The sequence below is a fragment of the Fulmarus glacialis genome, unplaced genomic scaffold (genome assembly GCF_000690835.1).
Source record: "Fulmarus glacialis isolate BGI_N327 unplaced genomic scaffold, ASM69083v1 scaffold7955, whole genome shotgun sequence".
NCBI classification, from domain to species: Eukaryota; Metazoa; Chordata; class Aves; order Procellariiformes; family Procellariidae; genus Fulmarus; species Fulmarus glacialis.
The window spans coordinates 36,135-54,611 of NW_009212280.1; the positions used below are offsets into that span (position 1 = coordinate 36,135).

Below are 18,477 nucleotides of genomic sequence, written 5' to 3' on the forward strand. Positions count from 1 at the left end.
TTGAAACACTTGTGTGGGGGTTTGAGCAAAGGTACTCTCCAGCCACCTGGCCCACCCTGCGGCAGGGAGGACAAGGTATATTCTTCGTATATTAAGTAGTCCCAGGAAAGCGTATGCAGCCCCCTCCCGCCCGTTCTTCCCAAGCACAGCCATCCCTTTGCTCAGGCGGACAGAGCAGTGACAGCAATGGCGCCGGCATTGGCACAGCAATGGGGAGGACGTACGGCCGGGGACGTACAGCCGCCCAGGCTACGTCCCTCCTAGAACGAAGTCTACAAACCCTGACCACGGCCCCGTGCCACAGCACTTGGATTTCTGCCTTAAAGCCTGCAAACTTTTAGGCAGAGTTAAACAACAAGAAATGATGATGTTCCAACTCATTTATGATAAAAACGCCATGAGCAATATATAATCACAATCAAGCATTCCCGTGCATACGTGCCTGAAGAGTTCCAGCACAGCAGTAAAATTACCAAAGGAGGCTCAAGCCGCTCGGGAATGGGGACCACGACGATCCACCCCGGCCAGCACGCCTGTCTGCACGGCTCTGCACCCACAGCCCCCCGCCCCGGCGTTGCAGGGAGACACCCCCCCTCCGCCCAGCCACCACGCACGGCCGTCACGGGCTCCCTGGGGAGCTCAGTGCAACGGCACACTGCAAATATAGGGTAATATTGCCAGTATTAAGAGTGCTATAGCAAGGACAAGCCACGACATACCTCACCCCTCGTCCATCTCAAGAGTTACGGAGCACCTTCTGTCTGCCAAACAGACTACAACTGTGGTGTAGTAGCTTCAAGAAACTATTTGCAAGCACCGCTTTTCTAGAACTGCATATCATATAGCAGATTCACATGTCAAAATACCATTCAATTAGTTTTAAAATTACTCAGACTACAGAATAGGCATACATGTAACAAACTACACCGAGGAAAAGGCTGGAGTCTCAGCCATTTGACTCTGCTTCACCGTGGAATATATCACAATAATAAAAATTTAAATATATGTCATTTTTCTCAGAAGATGACTTACTCAATTTTTATGGGTAGTGCAAAAGAAGATTTACAAACCGTATCAATTAATTTCCATATTAAAGGAGCTAGGAGCAGGGAGCAGCTAATACATATCAAAAGGGTCTCTAAATTTATCTTTCCCTGTTAACAGGGAATCAAAGCATTACCGGGCACGTTCGTCTCTGAATCCGATAAAGCCTCACCCGGCTTCAGCCTGCCTGCGAGTGCCCACCTCTGCCTTCTCTGCTGGGCTTCTGGAAAGGTGAAGGAAATCCTGGCAGAGTGCTCAGGAAGGCCAGGGACATCGGAGGGACGACGCGGGGACCCTGCTGGGACCAGCCCCGTGAGCAGCCGTGCCACACGCGAGCACCTGGAAAGGCAGGAGGCGGCTGCTGGCGCTGGCAAACGGCGGCACCAGCCACGCTACGGCCCCGCGTGAGGAAAGCAAACACGGCGAAAAGACACCCGAGGACCGAGGATGCTTCTCACAGTCACTGCTCTGCGAGACCTGGAGGCACAATTAGAGCACCTCGCTCAAATTAAACTCTGCTAATATATTCTCCAGCTCTAAAACATGGCAGAAGAAAGACAATGTGCAGTTTCTTAACTGTTTCACAGAGGTATTTCATTATCTTGCCCTGCGTTTTCCCATCACTCCGACTCTCCCACTGTTGTTGCTCTGGGATATCCTTGGTGGCTTGTTCTCTGCTCCCATGCCGTGCTACGAGCCAGCCCTCGGGCGCTGCCCTGCGTGGCACAGCAGGCACAGTGTCCCCCGTACAGCCTCCCTCCTTTCTGACAAGGTCTTTAAACCAAAATATTAGCATGCCTTCTGGAAATACGTTTGTAGAGGATGAAAGGAACCTTGAGACATCCCCCTCTGCAGCAAATGTTCCTTTGCAAGTCATTGATTTTGCAGCAATTTAAATGCAGCTGGAGCAGCCCAGGTTTGGGACAGCTTTTGCAGAAACACACAGCTGGCGCTGGCCACGTTTTGCAGGCACACAGCTAGCGCTGGGCTCAGGGCACCACGGCCAACCAACTATTCTGTGATTCTATGGGCTGGGAGCCTTTGAGGACAACGTTGCTCAGCGGCACGATACGTCTCAGCATTTCCAGCTCTCGACTCTTCTGCTCTTGCCATGAAATAGTCCCTGAAGCAACAACTCCGAAAGGCCAATGTCCTGGTTTCGGCTGGGATGGAGTTGATTTTCTTCCTATTACCTGGTATAGTGCTGTGTTTTGGATGTAGTATGAGGATAGTGTTGATAACACACTAATGTTTTAGTTGTTGCTAAGTAATGTTTAGCTAGTCAAGGACTTTTCATCTTCCCGTGCCCTGCCAGGTGCGCGGGGGGCTGGGAGGGAGCGTGGCCGGGACGGCTGGCCCAGCTGGCCAATGGGCTATTCCATACCATATGACGTCATGCTCAGCATATAAGGCTGGACGAAGAAGAAGGAGGGGGGGACATTTGGCATGATGGCGTTTGTCTTCCCAAGTCACTGTTACGCGTGGTGGAGCCCTGCTGTCCTGGGGATGGCTGAACACCTGCCCGCCCATGGGAAGTAGTGGATGAATTCCTTGTTTTGCTTTGCTTGTGCGCTCGGCTTTAGCTTTACCTGTTAAACTGCCTTTATCTCAACCCACGAGTTTTCTCACTTTTACCCTTCCGATTCTCTCCCACATCCCACCCGGGGGGAGTGAGCGAGCGGCTGGGTGGGTTAAACCACGACAGCCAATTAGCTGCTGATGAAACAGCCACAAACAAATTGCTGTTCGGATTCTGTCACTCAGACACGGAGCAGCTGGACATGGAGCAACATGCTTGGGAAACAATGCTTAACAGACCTGGGACTTATTTTTCCTTTTAATAGGGTAATCACATCAACACCTCTTCCAACTCTGCGTGTTTCTCTTTTTAACTATTTCTTTAATCCTAGAAAAAAATCTTTTTATTATTATTAGAATTTTGATTCTTTTATAGTCTTCATTATCAAATTGGTTTAAGAAGTAGCCAAGATCTTTCATTCATGTATATGCATATGCACACATGCATGAGGAACAAGAAAACACATTTACCTAGCTGATGTCAACTTTCAATTAATCATTACAAGCATTAATACAAACACGTAAATGCCAATTGGCAGATTTAAACTGTTGCACAAGCGAAATTCAGCAGAGGAGTTTCCCACAGCTGACGCTGAAGAAATGAAATAGGAGAGAGAGCCTAAACCACACTCACACAGCTCCGGGAGCTCCGGTTTGATGCACAGGAAGGTACGACATATGGCGTAATTGCTTTTGTCACGGCTGCTCTTACCCTGCTCTTTAATAACTGAAGATTGGCTTGAAGTACGGAGCACGGACGTACTGGTGCGGACCAAGCCGGGAGGCTCTCGTGCACGGGCAGCGCTTCTCACTCCTGTTTGAACCTTACACATCTTTGGCGCAGAGACACTCTGCGCTGCCAACACCCAAGGCAACCTCTCTTTTCCTCCTCCTTTGAAAAGCTCCCTCGCAGCATCCGAACAGGAAAGCTGAAGCCCCAGGGAGGGACTTGGGTGCTGTAGCTTTTGCTAGAAATACAGCATCATCGGCACAGCACACCTAGGTGAACTTCTGCAGCACACAGTTCATTAGGCGTTCGCACGTGAAATATACTTCCACAAAATTCTGGACAGTCAGCACATATAAAATAAGATGGAAATAAAAAAATTAAAATAAAATAACCAAAGAAAGTCCTGAAAGTCACTATGCACCTCAGGAGTCATTTATTTTTATATCTATAGTTGAACATTGTGACTGTTCTCCCTAAGTATAATGTCAAGAGAAAAATAATTCAACCCCGTGTTTCCCCCCCCGAGCTGCCCTCGGGGCAGGGAGCGCTCCCCGGGCTCCGGCTCGCTGTGCTAAGGGGGGACTCCCGAAAAGCGAGGCGGGGGAGCTGCAACGGGAGGAGGGCTGCGGGCAGCCCGTGCCGCTGACCCGCTCTGCTTCCCAAGGAGGATATCAAGCAGACCACTGTTAGGACTTCTTAGATCATTAAAGATTTCTTCTCCTCTGCACACACTGGGAGAGGATAGCCAGCAAGACTCATGTTTACCCTCTATTGGCAGCTGGCGCACATCTTTGCTCAGGTTTACTCTTTTCTCATTAATCAACCTTTTTCCCCCCCTCTTTAACTCAAATGCATAAAATAAACTGCAGTCTGACAATTAAGCCACCACAACATATTTCCAACATAATCACACAGCTTTTTTTGCCCCTAAACTTAGCAGCATAATTACCAACGATGTGTTTCTGCACTTGCTGTAACACTGCTGAAGGATGCGCTGGAGACAGGAGGATAAAGATATCTGATTAAAGAGACTTCTCTGAGGCTCCACAGCAGATAGAGAAACATGAATAATTCACAGTATGAAAAGTAAAGGTGAAGTAGCAAAACTATCTTGGGTATATCACAGAGGACGTAGGTGTATGATCATAAACATCTTATTAAAAGCAGAATTAGAGAGGAAGGGGAAGAAGGAAGAGGGAAGACTGATTCACTCCAGAAGCAGCTATGGAGAAGAGAGAATAAAAATTTGTTTTGCAAAGGTATTTAGAGGCCAAACCTCCATTAATCTCAAAGGAAGTTTAAAATTTTGATTGTAAATGTTTCAGAGAATTCAATTTACTTCAAGTGCACCCATCTAAACACTCAGCTTTTATTATCCCATCACTATCTCTGTAGATCAATTCTGTCTCTCCTTACAACCTTATTGCTTTTGGTTTTTGAGATTAGTCTAAAAACCGTATCTGACTGACTCAAAATTCCTCCTTGGTTGCTTCTGGCTCGAGCCAAGTGTGGGATTTCAGTGCTGGCTATGTCAGGCAGGTCCATGCCCCGCTCCCACAGGAGCCCATCATCACTGCTTCAGGGAAACAGATTCGGCTTCTACTCCTGCCTGCTCACTGCATTTCACCCTTTAATTCGTGTCTATTTTCTGCTTTGACCAGTTTCTCTGTGCCCTGCCAAATGCTCTGTCTCCCCTCTTAGAACAAGTCTCTTTCAGCAAAGCTTTTCTCCTTCTGTAGCAATCTCTTCCCTCTCACCCCTTTATTTTTCTGGAGATTTGTAACGGGGACAGTAGAATAACAAGGACAAATTCTTTGTCTACTGTACCATACCATGGGCTATATGCCTGGTGCAGAGTTCAAGGACAAACTCATTTCGTTGTTGGACTTTTCAGGCACACAGCCAACACTGCCCAACAGATGCTATTTGCCTCTACCCTGAAAATAGTTTCTTTGTTAAAGAAGGAAAAGGTGAAAAACCCCTACTGGGTTTTTCTCAGACTCCGTGCGGGGTGGGCAGCGTGCCATCCCTACCTCCCAGACTGGCCCAGTGCATTCATTTCCCATAGAGCTGCACGGGCAGGAGCATTCCTACGAGCATGGCTGCCCACAGAGCAGCATCAGCTCCCACCAACACCGGGCACAGCCCGGGGTCCCCGTTCGTTCACCTCCTCCCTCCCTGAGCAGGAGGCAGCTGCTGCCGCACGCTCATCGGCAGGGTGTTCCTGCCTGGTTTTGCATTTCCCCCTCGTTTAAGCCTCTGCACCATTTCTCAGCCTCTCTCTCCAGCTGTTTCTGCACCTCTGCGAGCTGGCCCAGGCTAAGCCGGGCTTTGAGTCAAAGACCTTCACTGATTCTTGCCAACCTTCCTTCCTCTCCTCTTTACATGTGATTCTTTTTAAATATCAAGATCTCGGCCCTGATCTTCAAGGCACTTAATGATCTGAGCTCTGAATATCTATAAAATCATGCAGAGCTCTGTGAGGGTGGTAGTTACAGCTCCACCTTTCTGGTACCTACTGTAATGCAAAAAAGTCAGATTTGTACTTGAGACTGGACCTTTCCAGCTTCCAATACGAAAATAAGTGCTTACTAGAAGCCAGGACCATTGCAAAGTTTACTCCTTCTGCTCCAGAAATGCAGAAAATTTCATTAATTTTGTCTTCAGAGAAAGAGGGATTTGGTGTTGTCATGAGCAAAATCCAACTGTGCCAAGCCTCGCTGAACACCCAATTTTCCCTTTAGAAACGAGGTCAAAGAAAGGCTTAATCTATACTGCAAAACAAAAGTATGGCTGTAATGCCATATAAAATCTGTGTGCTGGCTCAATACTGCCACTGCAGGTACCGGCAGCAAAACACGGTGGCACAGGCCTCTGTATGTACGTTAAAGCGCTCTCCACACGAGATATAAGATTCATGGCTTAACATGTTGGTATTCTAGCTGCCTGCCCGAGTCCTCTCTCAGAAATGACTACCCTGTGTTTCAGTGCTGCTGGGCTGGAGACACTCAATGAATACATTTTTCAAGGTCCAGAGCTTTTAAATTAAACAAAACAAAACAAAAACAAACTCGGAGGACGGTATCTTCTTATAACACCTCTCCACCTACCTGTCCCCCTGGCTGGTGACCCAGCGCTGGCGGGCTTGAATTTGCCCCCCAGGGACTGGAGGGTCCCCGCACCAGGTCCTGCTGCGCCGCGGCCAGAGGCAGCTCAGCCCCGGCCCCCGCGGCCCTGGGTCCCGGTCACCCGCGGGACTTTGTCACGTTCCCAGCGTCTCCCAACAGCTTCCTAAAAGTGCACGTTTGCTTTTCTGTAGCACTTTGAGGCAGACGTGTGCAAACACCTCTATTACTGTCATTTGCTCTTAATTATGATTCCTACTTTGATTGTTTTTCCACTACAGTTTGTAGCAACCTATAGAAAAGAGTGTGATCTCCTCCAAAACATTAAATAAAAATCCATACTATACTTGAGTGAAATTACCATTTTTCTCTTAAAGGTGGTTGGCAGGAAATCAAAGATGACAAACAGAGGAAGATGAAGGTGTTTTGTATTTTCGAGAGAAAGCAGAAAACAAAAATATCATGTTCATCTTGTTTACGTTACTTGTACGCATGTAAAAATGTAATGACTGCTCTTCCAAAGTGATGGCCCCCCAACATATAGCTGCTTGATTTAGGCAACCTATCGACCAAATGTCACGCTGGCCTCGTCATCAGATGTCATCTAGTCATCAAAAGGCTTTATACAGTTAAATCCTGATTCAGCATGATGGATAAAATCAGGAGTGTTTGTGTTTTCAAGTCTGCCAATAAGAAGATTATGAAATATATTTGATATGAAGTATATTAGAAACCACGATTTCAGTTTTCTACAAGCAACAAGCTGCAGATCAGCATGACCCTTGCACAAATCTTCACCTTTCTGTCCCTGCATTCTTTGAACAGTTTTAATATTTCCTCCGTCTCACTTGCTTCTGACAAGAAAGCAAGTCAATATCATTCCTGGTGACTTTAAGGAGCAGTATGCAGGTCTTCAAGCACAATAACTGTATAGATGATAAAAGAAGTAGGTGTTTACCAAAAGCAAACCAAACCAGACAAGAAACTTGTCTGGTTTGAAAACTGAAGTATGTCAAAAGAGACGTGTGTGAACTTTCCTTCAGTTTTAAGCTGTGTGCGTCATAATATTTTCAGCAATTTCCAGACAGAGCTGGAATAATCAGCAACATAAATTCAATCAGAGGATCTTATTCAAGACAGGTACAGCAGCAGGCAGACCTGCTTCAAAGGGAGCCTCCAGCTCCACTTACGGATCTGCCTAGCACAGCTGACCACAAAGTATTTTAGGAAAGCTTTATCTTAGCCGTGGGTAGAGCCGGTGAGCCTGCGGCACCCGCGCAGGGAACGGCTCAGCTGGACAAGTGAGAGCTTCTATACCAAAACTCTGTACGTGAACAAACACAGTACAAGTACGTTCATTTCCAGTACGCAACCCTTCAACACCTCCACAATATTAATCCCTAGGTGTGAAGGATCAGACAAATCACGCCCGAACTGATACCTAGTAATTCCTGACAAACACGTTTTTTCCATGAAACGTGGCTGGGGAGGTGCGTTCGGGACCCCGTGGGGGTGGCTGGCACCCGCTCTCCACGGCTGTGGGCTCCCAGGTCAGGCAGAGGAACAACCTCTCCAGCCCTGTATCACAGCATCTCACCTCCATTAAAGAGCTCCCGACTTCACGACGACAGTAGCGTAAGAGGAATTTCACGTTATTAGGAAAGATGTTCACAATTTCCTGTCAAAATCTGATAGCTTTTTGATCGTGATTTGCAACATGTATATACGAATCTAAATAAAGCCACAAGACTTCCTCCGGCCTTTGGGAACAGCATTGCCCCTCCTCTCACGACAACACACACATTTACATGACACTGAATCACACAGTACTGCATAAAGCATCCTCGGAGGCTTCAGCCAGCGAGGCTTCATGGAGCAACTACCCAAAAGATAACCACATTATCACTGTAACGCTTGTGAATACCACTGGCATGGGAAATGAAAAGCCCAAGGACGTTTCAGAAACTTGCGTTTTGTATCATCAAATGCAAAGCTACTGCCAATTGCCAGACCGAGTAAACAGGATCTGAAACACACTGAATACGCTCGCAATTAGCTAAAGCAAATGTCATAAAATTTGAGCCGATTTTTTAAGGGTCCCCCATTTCTATGCAGTATGGAAAGCGTGGCTTGGTTGGAAGTAGGCAAATATACAATATATGCTTCAGTAATATAATCAGTATATAGAAACATAAACACACCTGTTAAAGTCTGATCCACCAAATTGGTTGCCATGATCGCCACCGCCGGTGCAGACACAGCAGTTACCCGGGCGACTTGCGTCGGCATCAAAGGACCCACATGAACGTCCATTCTGGAGGCAGAACCTGCATTCAAACCATAAGAAAACCTTTTTCTTTTTCCCCAGTAAACAAAAATGCCTTTAAAAAACTCACTTTTTTCCAGCCTTATTTCACAGAGTGCTCTTTTAACCTCCTGCTAAACATTTCTCTCTATACCTGTTTGCACGGTTAGAACAATAGGGTTTGTGTTTAGTTGAATTACTGGTCTAGTCTGGCCATTGATGTCCATTGATTCTCAGCAAACAAGCATCGGTGGAAATCTTAAATTAATAAAAATGTGGCCCTCAAAGTAAGAATTTGCAAGGATATATTAATGCTTTCAGAACAGATTACAGCAAGATCAGTTTTCTTATTTAAGCCTAAATAACACACCTCCAGTTTCTGCTGTTACTCATCACAAACTCTTTGTGTCCCACTCCATCCATGGGAAATTATTTTGCCAATAATTTAAAACAGCAGCTTTATCTAAGGGAATCACAGTCTGCTCAGACAATTCACAAAATGGAAAATCACTAAATTGCTCATATACGCTATTCATGATGAAGCAGTAATCCAGGTCTGCTGCTAAAACTATGCTAATTAAACCAGGCTACTTAATCCTTGAGAATTCACGGCTATCGCCGAGTTTGAGGTCAAACCTTGAACGTTAGTTTCCCATTAACTGTGCGCGAAACCTTTTTTCAGAAACTGAAGGACCCGTACCACATCATCTCATTGCAGACGTCAATTCAGGTGTCCCATCAGCAGTCTCCATCCCCTGTTTACAAGCCACCATTTCAAAACTGAGCTGCAATAGGGACATACCCCTAGTTTAAGGCAGACTCTGGGAATCACATCTTCTTTCCCAAGCACGAGCAAGCTGCAGAATTTACTGCCCTTTCATTTCACTAACTACTCTTGTGCTGTGAAACGCGTCTCATCCCAACTTCTCTGCATTTCGCAGTAATATGGATCATTTCTAGAGCCTTCACTCTGTTAGAAAAACTCACTCGCACGCTATAAACCTCTTCATTGATTTTTTGTTTCTCAGATTCCAGGTGCCAAAGCAGATTATTAAACGTAACTCTCACCAACGTGGGGACACTGGTTGCTTTTTTGAATGCAACTAAAACAATATTTTATCATTAAAAAGGTCAATTTTTCTTCATGAAAACTAGAGTCTTGGGTATCGCCTGGGCTAGCGATATCACGAGAGGTATTTCCTCGCTGCTTTGAGGTGTGGACCAGCACAGCCATCCCAGCTGGGGCAGAGGAACCTTCCCCGTCTGCAGCCAGAGCTGTACGATGCACCCCGCTACAGGCACTCGGAAAGCCACGACGAGTTCAAAAGGCGGGTATTTTAGCAACAATAATAATGATGGTGCTAATTATGCTAATGAAGCATGCATTTTGCTGGTAGGCAGACATATATTCTATTGAATATAATCTGAATTACTTGTGTGAGTAAAAATATGCATCGTGAAATTCATGGTGATTTTTCCTTTCCTCGTCTCCCACCCCAATGACCAGGGCACAGCAGTGGGAGCCAGAAACTCTCCAAGAAAAGATAAAGCTGAGTATTTTGTAGCAGATTGTTCAAATGAAGAAGAAAGTAGAAATTGGGATTGCAGAAAGCCCAAAGAAAACCCAGTTTACACCATTCAGAGACTGCCTGGCAGCATGTCGGTGAACCTGCCGTCGGGTGCTGACTTCACCCCAGGTCCCTCACGTCAGGTACAAGGTCTCTGGTGCAAACTGCAGAGAACGGCACCATTGAAAGGGTGTCCTGGTGCTCCAGGCAACGCTAAACATCTGCTTTCGCCCAACAGGAAGCAAGAAGTCCACAATTGCTACTGAAACAGGGAAAGCCCATGTCTTCTGCCCGGATCTGGTGGCATTCTCTATGGAAATACAATTCCAGCAACTGCGGGGCTGTTTTCTTTCCTAGCCAGCACGTTTTCAAAGCTGCTATTTTAATGCACTTTCTCATATCATCAATTGCGTGTTCCCAAAGCAGACTGGAATTCAGGCTATCACCGGACTTTGTGGGATTCACCCTCACAACAGGTGAAGAAGAATTTAAAACATAGTACATAATTTTAATCAAATTCCCATTTTTTAAATAATCTTTTACAACAGAAATAGATATAAAATACAAATCTTACGAAACAAATACCATTTTATAAAATTAGAAAGTCATATTCCTATAAAGGGTTAACACGGCTAAAGAACCACTCAGGGAAAAGTAAAGCTTTGCCAAAAAATAATCTTAGGGAAAAGCAGGAGGTTCATGAAGCTTTAGGAGCTGGGGCCAGAACACCAAATTCATTGAATGTTCAGTAATGCATTTGCATGATACCAACTTGCTATGAGCCAGGGTATCTTACAGACATTACTTGGTAAAGGGTGATTTACTAATTTTAAATGCAAATGAAACACCTCAGAAAACCATGACCCCCATATCCAGCAAGGAAAAAAGAAATGAGTTTCCAAATGTGCTGAACAACCGGGAGGACAATTGCAATTTTTCCATTTGAACAAGTGGAAGAGGATGATTAGTCCCAATCAGCTGGGGGAGATCCCCCCATTAACCCCCTCTTCACCTCCTCCCCTCAGAGGACCCCCAAACCCTCACGACTCAGAGCAATGTACAAACACAGCATCACCTCTCCTCAGGAGCCGGCAGCGTTATGCAGAGCAACCCCTGAACTTTGGGCTTCGCGGACGCAGGATCAGGCCTCGAGACAACTGAAAAGTCACCTTAGATGAGCATTTTGCAGACAAACACCATTTGCACCACATACCCCGGAACATTTTCCTGTGCACATATACCCATAAGCACAGCAAGAACCACTGGTCCCGCCACTACTGCACATCAGTAAATCACATCCCTGCGTTTTTATTTTGGGGCCCTCCTCATAAGAGGCTTGAAAGCACATTTAATATTTTTATGGGCTTCCTCCCACACTTCAGCCTTCACCTGCACCTGCAGCACAGCCCTCCTAGGACAAGGATTAATTAGCAAGCCACCGTCATGCCAGCCAGCTAGTGGAAGGGGAAGAAAAGAGGGAATGAGAGGACAGTGCCAACACCATTTTAACCTCCCAAGCCCAGCGGAGGTTCGTACAGGATAGACAATGGAGAAGACTACGTGTCTCAAGGCACATGTAAAAATACATACACTAAGTACGGATTTTCTTAAGCAATAACTCAGGGGTACACGTTCACGCGTGGTGCCCCGTCTGAACTGGTGAGAGCCCTCCATGGACTTGCAGCGGTCTAGAACAAAGCAAAACGGGCTCCAAGAGATGCTGCTAGATCGTTAACATCAACGGAGCGGGGGCAGAGGGGAGGCAGCAACAAGACCTCTGTGATCCACTAACTGTCCCGACAAAGCAGCTCCGTGCTGTTCTCCTGGTGGTCTCCTCCCCAGGACAGCAGCACAGGCTACCTGGGGGCATGGGGAAGATTAACTGCAAGCAGCTGCAGGAAAAACACCAGAAAAGGAAGCATTTTATTATTGCTCTCTCTTTTTTTTTTTTTTTTTTTTTTGCTGTTAAGTCAGGATAAGGGAAATTCCTGCAAGACACGATCAGTAGCATGATAAAGAAATTACCCTGTGAGGTACTGTGATAAATTTAATCCACATTTGCTTTGAAGAAAGAATGATAAATAAAGCATTTACAGAAGAGGAACAGGTCAGTGTGATGTTTGTTGTGCTACCTACAGCACAATAATGTAACTGGAGGCACTTGTAACTTGGCCATCTCTAACGAGACAGTGAACCATTTTCCAGCTCAAGACGGTGTTTGGACCTGAGGCAACGACAGTTTCTTTTTTCTGCTTCTGTCAAAGCCTCTGGCAAAACTATTACCTTCGACGAACTCTCTGGATATAAAGAAACGCTGAGGAACCATCAATTCCAACACTGAAGTCTAAGGTGCCTCTAATTATATGGAGCAATCCACGCAACAGCCTCTCCAGTTTTACGGAGCTGGCCAGCAGGACACACGCATGAATGGACTGAAATTCTGGTTTCCATACCCTTGCGGACCATTTCTTAAGCTAGGATTTCCATCTGTAACTTAGATGTACATTACTACACAATAAATTCCATGAGTAATACTTTCTAGAACAAGAGTTGTTTGGTTGTCTTTGGCTTTTCAAATTAATTTTAATGACAACAAAAAGGACACTTTCATCCTATTGCTTCCAGACTCATCAGAGACAGATTAAAATGGTATTTCATCATCTGGTCTCTTCTGGTTCTGGTGAGGTATGTGCGCACGAATGCCTTGCTGTCTACAACAATATACTCGGGAAAGGCTGTGCAGCTATTCTGAATTTATCCAAAATGACCATCTTTAAAGATAACAACAGATCAAAAAATACTGGAGGTGAGCATGGCCGGGAATCTCTGGCTTGTCCTTTTCCTCCTTTAAATTTGCAAAGGGGGAAAGTTTCACGCCTACAGATGTGAACCTGTGCCACCGAACGGGCTCGGCCCAGGTCCCCTCCCGCTGCTGAAGACCCCCCCCGGGGGTTCAGGCTTGTGTCAGGCAGCCCCACACTTTCTGGGCAAGCTCTTTGAGAGACGCTGAGCTGATCCAAAACCTGCCCCCGGGCACGGCCGGGCACCACGGCTCACACCGCCGCCATTTACCGGGGGCTGCGATACCGGGCAGGGGAGAAAATCACACCCGGCTCCAAAACCGCCACCGCTCCCACCCCACCGCTGCTCCCCACGCGTGTATGAACCATACGTGGGCTACACGTGCAGACACTTGAAGGTTTACCCCCAGATTCTGAGGTTTAAAGGGACACCAGGTAGACGTAAGCATCCACTAATGTATGCACGTGAATTTCGGTACACAAGCAATTCTCTACACCCAAAATCGGAATAATTTTCATAACGTGTTTAATTATCTCCCCACGGTTAGACATACACCACTTGAGATGAGCTCTGCTCATTTTGTTACCACAGTGTATGTTGCATGTTGAACCGTGACTTTCCATTTTATAATTTCAACTTCTTCTTTATGTTGATTTATTATCACATCCAGAAACAATAAAATGATCGGTGCATCTTTTGATGTGAGGGAAGCAATTAGCTCACAGCTTCCATCCACATTGGAGTCAAGCATATACACATATATACACATATATATATTATTTCATACATGCAGAGAGAGTTCAACTGCTTAGTTTAATTATATCTGATGCTCACCAAATAAGCTTGAATGATTTAAGGCAATCATAACCTTTAAGGAATAAATATTTATGCTTTCTAGTTCTTCGTGCTCATAAAAAGCTTTGCAATAGATGGATTTGGAATACAAATAAACTCTGTGGACTGAATTTAATGTCATAATGCAATATAAGCTTTCGGTATGAACCGCACATAACCTGGGCTGGACTAATACCTAAACGTAAACCGCAGAGAACCTAACACCCACCCCCACACACTGCGCATTTCATGATGAAGTTTAGGCAAATCTTACTACAAAACAATACTGAGGAGGGGGAGGATAAAAGTGATCTTTTCCATGAAGTTTCTGATTATTGTTAGAGCCAAGGAGCCCTGACTAGCAAGTCGTGCGTTTTGAGAACATCTGTCCATTTTTAAGATTATCTCAGTGCAGATGCATTTTACTGTCGCTTAGAAACACAAGCAACCTTCGTCTCAATTTAACTGCAACGAGGACATTACAAGGACAAAGGAGGACAACAGCAGACAAGTGGAAGGTTCAGAAATCTGAAGATCCTCTGCAAGGGATACACCGCCCTGATTTGCACCCCTGAGGAGCAGATGCTGATTTGCATCCCTGATGATGGAACCCGGAGCGGAGAGCTGGGGTGCCTGAGGCTCCGCTGCTGAGGCTGGGGCTCCCCTACCCCTGTGCATGGGGGTCTGGGGGCTCCACGCACCCGCCTCCAGCTTGCTGGTCCCCACAGCCGTGCTGCAAGCCCCACCTCAGGAACGGCCGCACGTCACCGGGAGCAGAGCAGAAGGACCGCGCCGGGCACAGCTCCTGCGCTGGAGTCGCTCCCCCCCCTCAGCAAACCCTCCTGCAGCAAAACCCTTCCCGACGCGAGTCGGGGGCACAGCCGGCCAGCAGCCCGGAGCCAGGGCTCCCGGGCTCAGCTCCCCCCGGCCCCAGCTTCAACCCCCGGAATGTTTTCTCTCCTCGCTGCTCCCGGGCAAGGGCAGTTCGGGGAGGCCAAGTCCCACAGCCGCTCCAGCCGAACTGGGAATGGTTACAGCCGCTCTGGCTGAACTGGGAATGGTTATAATGGACAACCCCGTCACCCGGCATGTCTGAATTGGCATTTTTACGCTGTTGCTTAAGCACCTGAAGAAGAGAATGGGAAATTCCCCATCACATAACTGACCCACTGTGCCTCACCTCCAGCAGAAACCACCGTCCCCAGGCATGCACCAGGAGTCAAATTAAATTAGATGGTAGATTTTTCCCAGAACAGACAACTAACTTTTCCACCTTTGTTATTTCTAGCAAAGAGTACTTAAAGGGTATTTCTTTTTTTACCCCGTACCACACAGACAAATAGATCACTGTTGCTAGCTCCCTCCTCTACTTGCTCGTGGCCAAAACAGGCCTCAGGAGAGGGAGCAGACACATTACTGATGCTCGCGACCCAGTTGAAAGGGATAGGACAGATTTTCAGGGCAAAACTGTTCTTTATAAATGTTTACTCTGTGCCTCAGCAGACCCATCGGCTCTCATCCCTCCGTTACACAGCGCAGGGATGTTAACGACCCGCGTTAACAGGAATCATGCTGCCCATGGCAAAATAACGTGACTGGTCCTGGACCGCCCCGCAGCTGGCTACAGCCGTGGAGGTTTCCTGCTCCTCCTGTTCAGTTGTAATTCTTACCTTTTCCAATTAAACCGTGGCACTTCCAACATTATCTTAAAGCTTAGTTAGCAGTTCGGCAAGGGTTTAAGCCTAATTTCCCTCACTGTGATTCAAGAAGCCTTTAACAGAACTGCACCCAAAAGAACAGGGGCCACATAATTTATTTTAATGTATTCATATTGAAAATATCCGTAGCATGGGCCTAATCTTACCCCCGGTGAAGTCAGCACAAGTCTCTCTGTTGAGCTTTATGGGCACTGAATCACGCTCCCGAAACCAAAGCTTTTTTTCCTGCAACACATTTGCCTCTTGCAAAGCCACTCTTTATGCCATGGGACGAAAGATCTTAATGCATTATTGAACAGCATAGTTTGTCATTCATATTTATTTTAGCTAAATATATCTCAGAACTTGTTTTTATTAATGGCTTTGTAAGACTGCCATAAGAGCACAACGTGCAGCGGCACCGGGCACACGCACGCAGAGCCGACACAGCGAGGCGCTCAGCCTACGTGGGAACCCATCGCGATAACGTTTGTAAGAATTTCTAAAATTCAACTACACGATCGAAATACTTGTTTGGTGAGAAACCCACAATGGAACAGGAAATTGTGTTTCCCACAGTGAAGAGGTGGAGGGATGGGGCGACGAAGGGTGGGAGGGCCGTCGCCACGCTGAGGGCAGGGCACTGTGGGGTGGCACTGCCCACCCAGTACCGTGTGCCCGGGATGTTTGCTGGTCTGTGAAACGACCAGCTCCCCTGACGCTGGGCTTTACAGACCGAGCTGCAGGGCAGGTGATGCTCTGCCGGCTGCGATGCCATGCACCGAAGACGGTTACTCCTGCGCTCGCCTACGTGGAGGCTGTGTGGCCACAGCAAAGCTGCACCTCGGCTGCAGAGCTCCCCCTGACCCGCCGACACGTATGGCCACGGCAAGGCTTCATCTTCAGAACAAATGAGCATGGAAATACTGGTGCAAGGGTTGGACCGGCGCACCGCACCTGGTGCGGAACAGGATGCTCCAGTGCCCAGCGATGGCCCAGCCTGCGCCGCCATCCCGTTCAGCAGTAAGAAAAAAGGCTGAGGTTCTCATTTCAAAAACTGAATGTTTTCCATATACCTGAAAACACCCCTGTTCCATTCATCCTTTTCATCTTTTCTCACCTTTTATGATGTACCTCAGATTTGCCCGTAGTTACATATTTGTTTCAAAAATATGAAAAGCACATTTAACTGAAGCATTCTTTCTATACCATTGGGATTAGATGGTTAAAGAGGAATATAAACGGGAGGCATTTTTGAGAATATTAATCCTGTTTCGCCTGAAATAATCCAGCCAGGAATAGTTTTTAAAAAACTCACGAACTCAAACTTTGCCTTTCCAGCTACTGGTTTGCGCACCTTATCAGTCACAAGAAATAATGTATACAAGTGAACCACCACCCTTCTTCCTAAGCACGATCCCTCCCACACCCTTGGTCAGAACATCCACGGGCTCATCCCCAGCGACGGGTACCCAGGCCAAGCAAGCCAGGCCACCACCACCACACACTCACGCGTGCCAAGGCAGGGAGATACTTTCATTAACGCTACATACAAAAATGGCTGGGGTCATAATTGATCAAGATACCTACTGAGCACTAGGAATTACAAGTCATCGAAGTGATTTCAATACCAAGTAACTTCCATCCCAGCAGAGAAACTCCAGCAGGTTCCCACAGACCAGGACCCACCGGCCGTGGGTGCTGTTCAGGCACACCAAATCCCCCCACAACCTCTATCGGGCCCCTTCCCTTAGCTCTAGAAGACTGTTTCCCAGTGAAAAACTACAAAAAAGGAATTATTCTTTCTGCTATTTTTCGCTAATAACCATCTGCCTGTATTTGCTTGTCAAATTCTGACCTACCATTAAGAGAAAAGAAAGAAAATAAAGGATATTTATTTTGACGAGGATGACATGACAGCAAACATGTCCTCAGTAAATCACACCGAATAAGAGAAATACAAACTAATTATTCAATGCAGGAAGGGGTTGCTTGGGAGAAGGAGGAGCTGTGTAAATCTGGTCCCGCGGCCCCCTCCCAGGCAGAACTGAGGGGCTCCGGAGGGAAGTCGCTGCTGCAGGGATCCATTTCCACCGATCCCATCTACTCCCAGCACAGGTGATAACTCCAGAGAGAAAGCACCACCCCACAATGGCACCTTCTGGACAACGGGGAGAGAAAACGCCTCTCCAGCACGTACCCCAACGCCGTAGGAAGAAAGATGGGGAGAAGGAGGTGGGACACGGATGACAAGCGATGCCCCCCCCTCAGGAGGGTGCTGCTGCTGGCACCCACTCCCCGCTCGCAGGAGCCGGGCTCCGGCGGCTGTCCTGGGACCTGCGCCGGGAGCAGAGAGCGGGCAACGCATCTGAGCCGTTCTGTCGGTTCTCACCAGGTTTGCAGCCCTGGCCTCTGCGGGGCAGCTGGGAGCCCCCCTGCCCGGGGCTGGAGACGCTGGGGCCCGGAGGTACCCCACGCCTGCGTCATCGGCACAGCAAAGGATGGCACGAACCTGCTGGAGCTGCTCTTCAAAGGACTTCGTAACCATGACTGTCGAACGGAGGACTTGCAAGAGCCATTTTGGACTTGAAATAGAAATTTCTGCGAGACCTTCAGCTACAAACCCGAATGGACTCAGGTGAGGGGTGTGCCACAGGCTGGGACTCAGCACCGGCCCCGGTGTCACTGATGCACCAGCCCGCCCGGCACCGACACATCCCTGCAAGGCGGGCAGGGAGGGACGGCGATGCTGCCGCAGCTTTGGGAATCTCCCCGCCGTCGGGACTGCGGAATC

General features: G+C 47.3%; 1 protein-coding gene across 1 annotated transcript in view; it reads right to left on the minus strand.

Moving 5' to 3' along the window:
• Positions 1-16,162, minus strand: part of TCERG1L (transcription elongation regulator 1-like) — a 45,728-nt gene extending 29,566 nt beyond the window's left edge. The window contains exons 1-3 of the mRNA XM_009577820.1: positions 16,151-16,162; positions 14,851-15,112; positions 8,679-8,804 (exon numbers count right to left, since the gene is read on the minus strand). Coding sequence (XP_009576115.1) covers positions 8,679-8,804; positions 14,851-15,112; positions 16,151-16,162 — 400 coding nt within the window. The remainder of the gene's footprint in view (positions 1-8,678; positions 8,805-14,850; positions 15,113-16,150) is intronic.
• Positions 16,163-18,477: the final 2,315 nt, after the last annotated feature.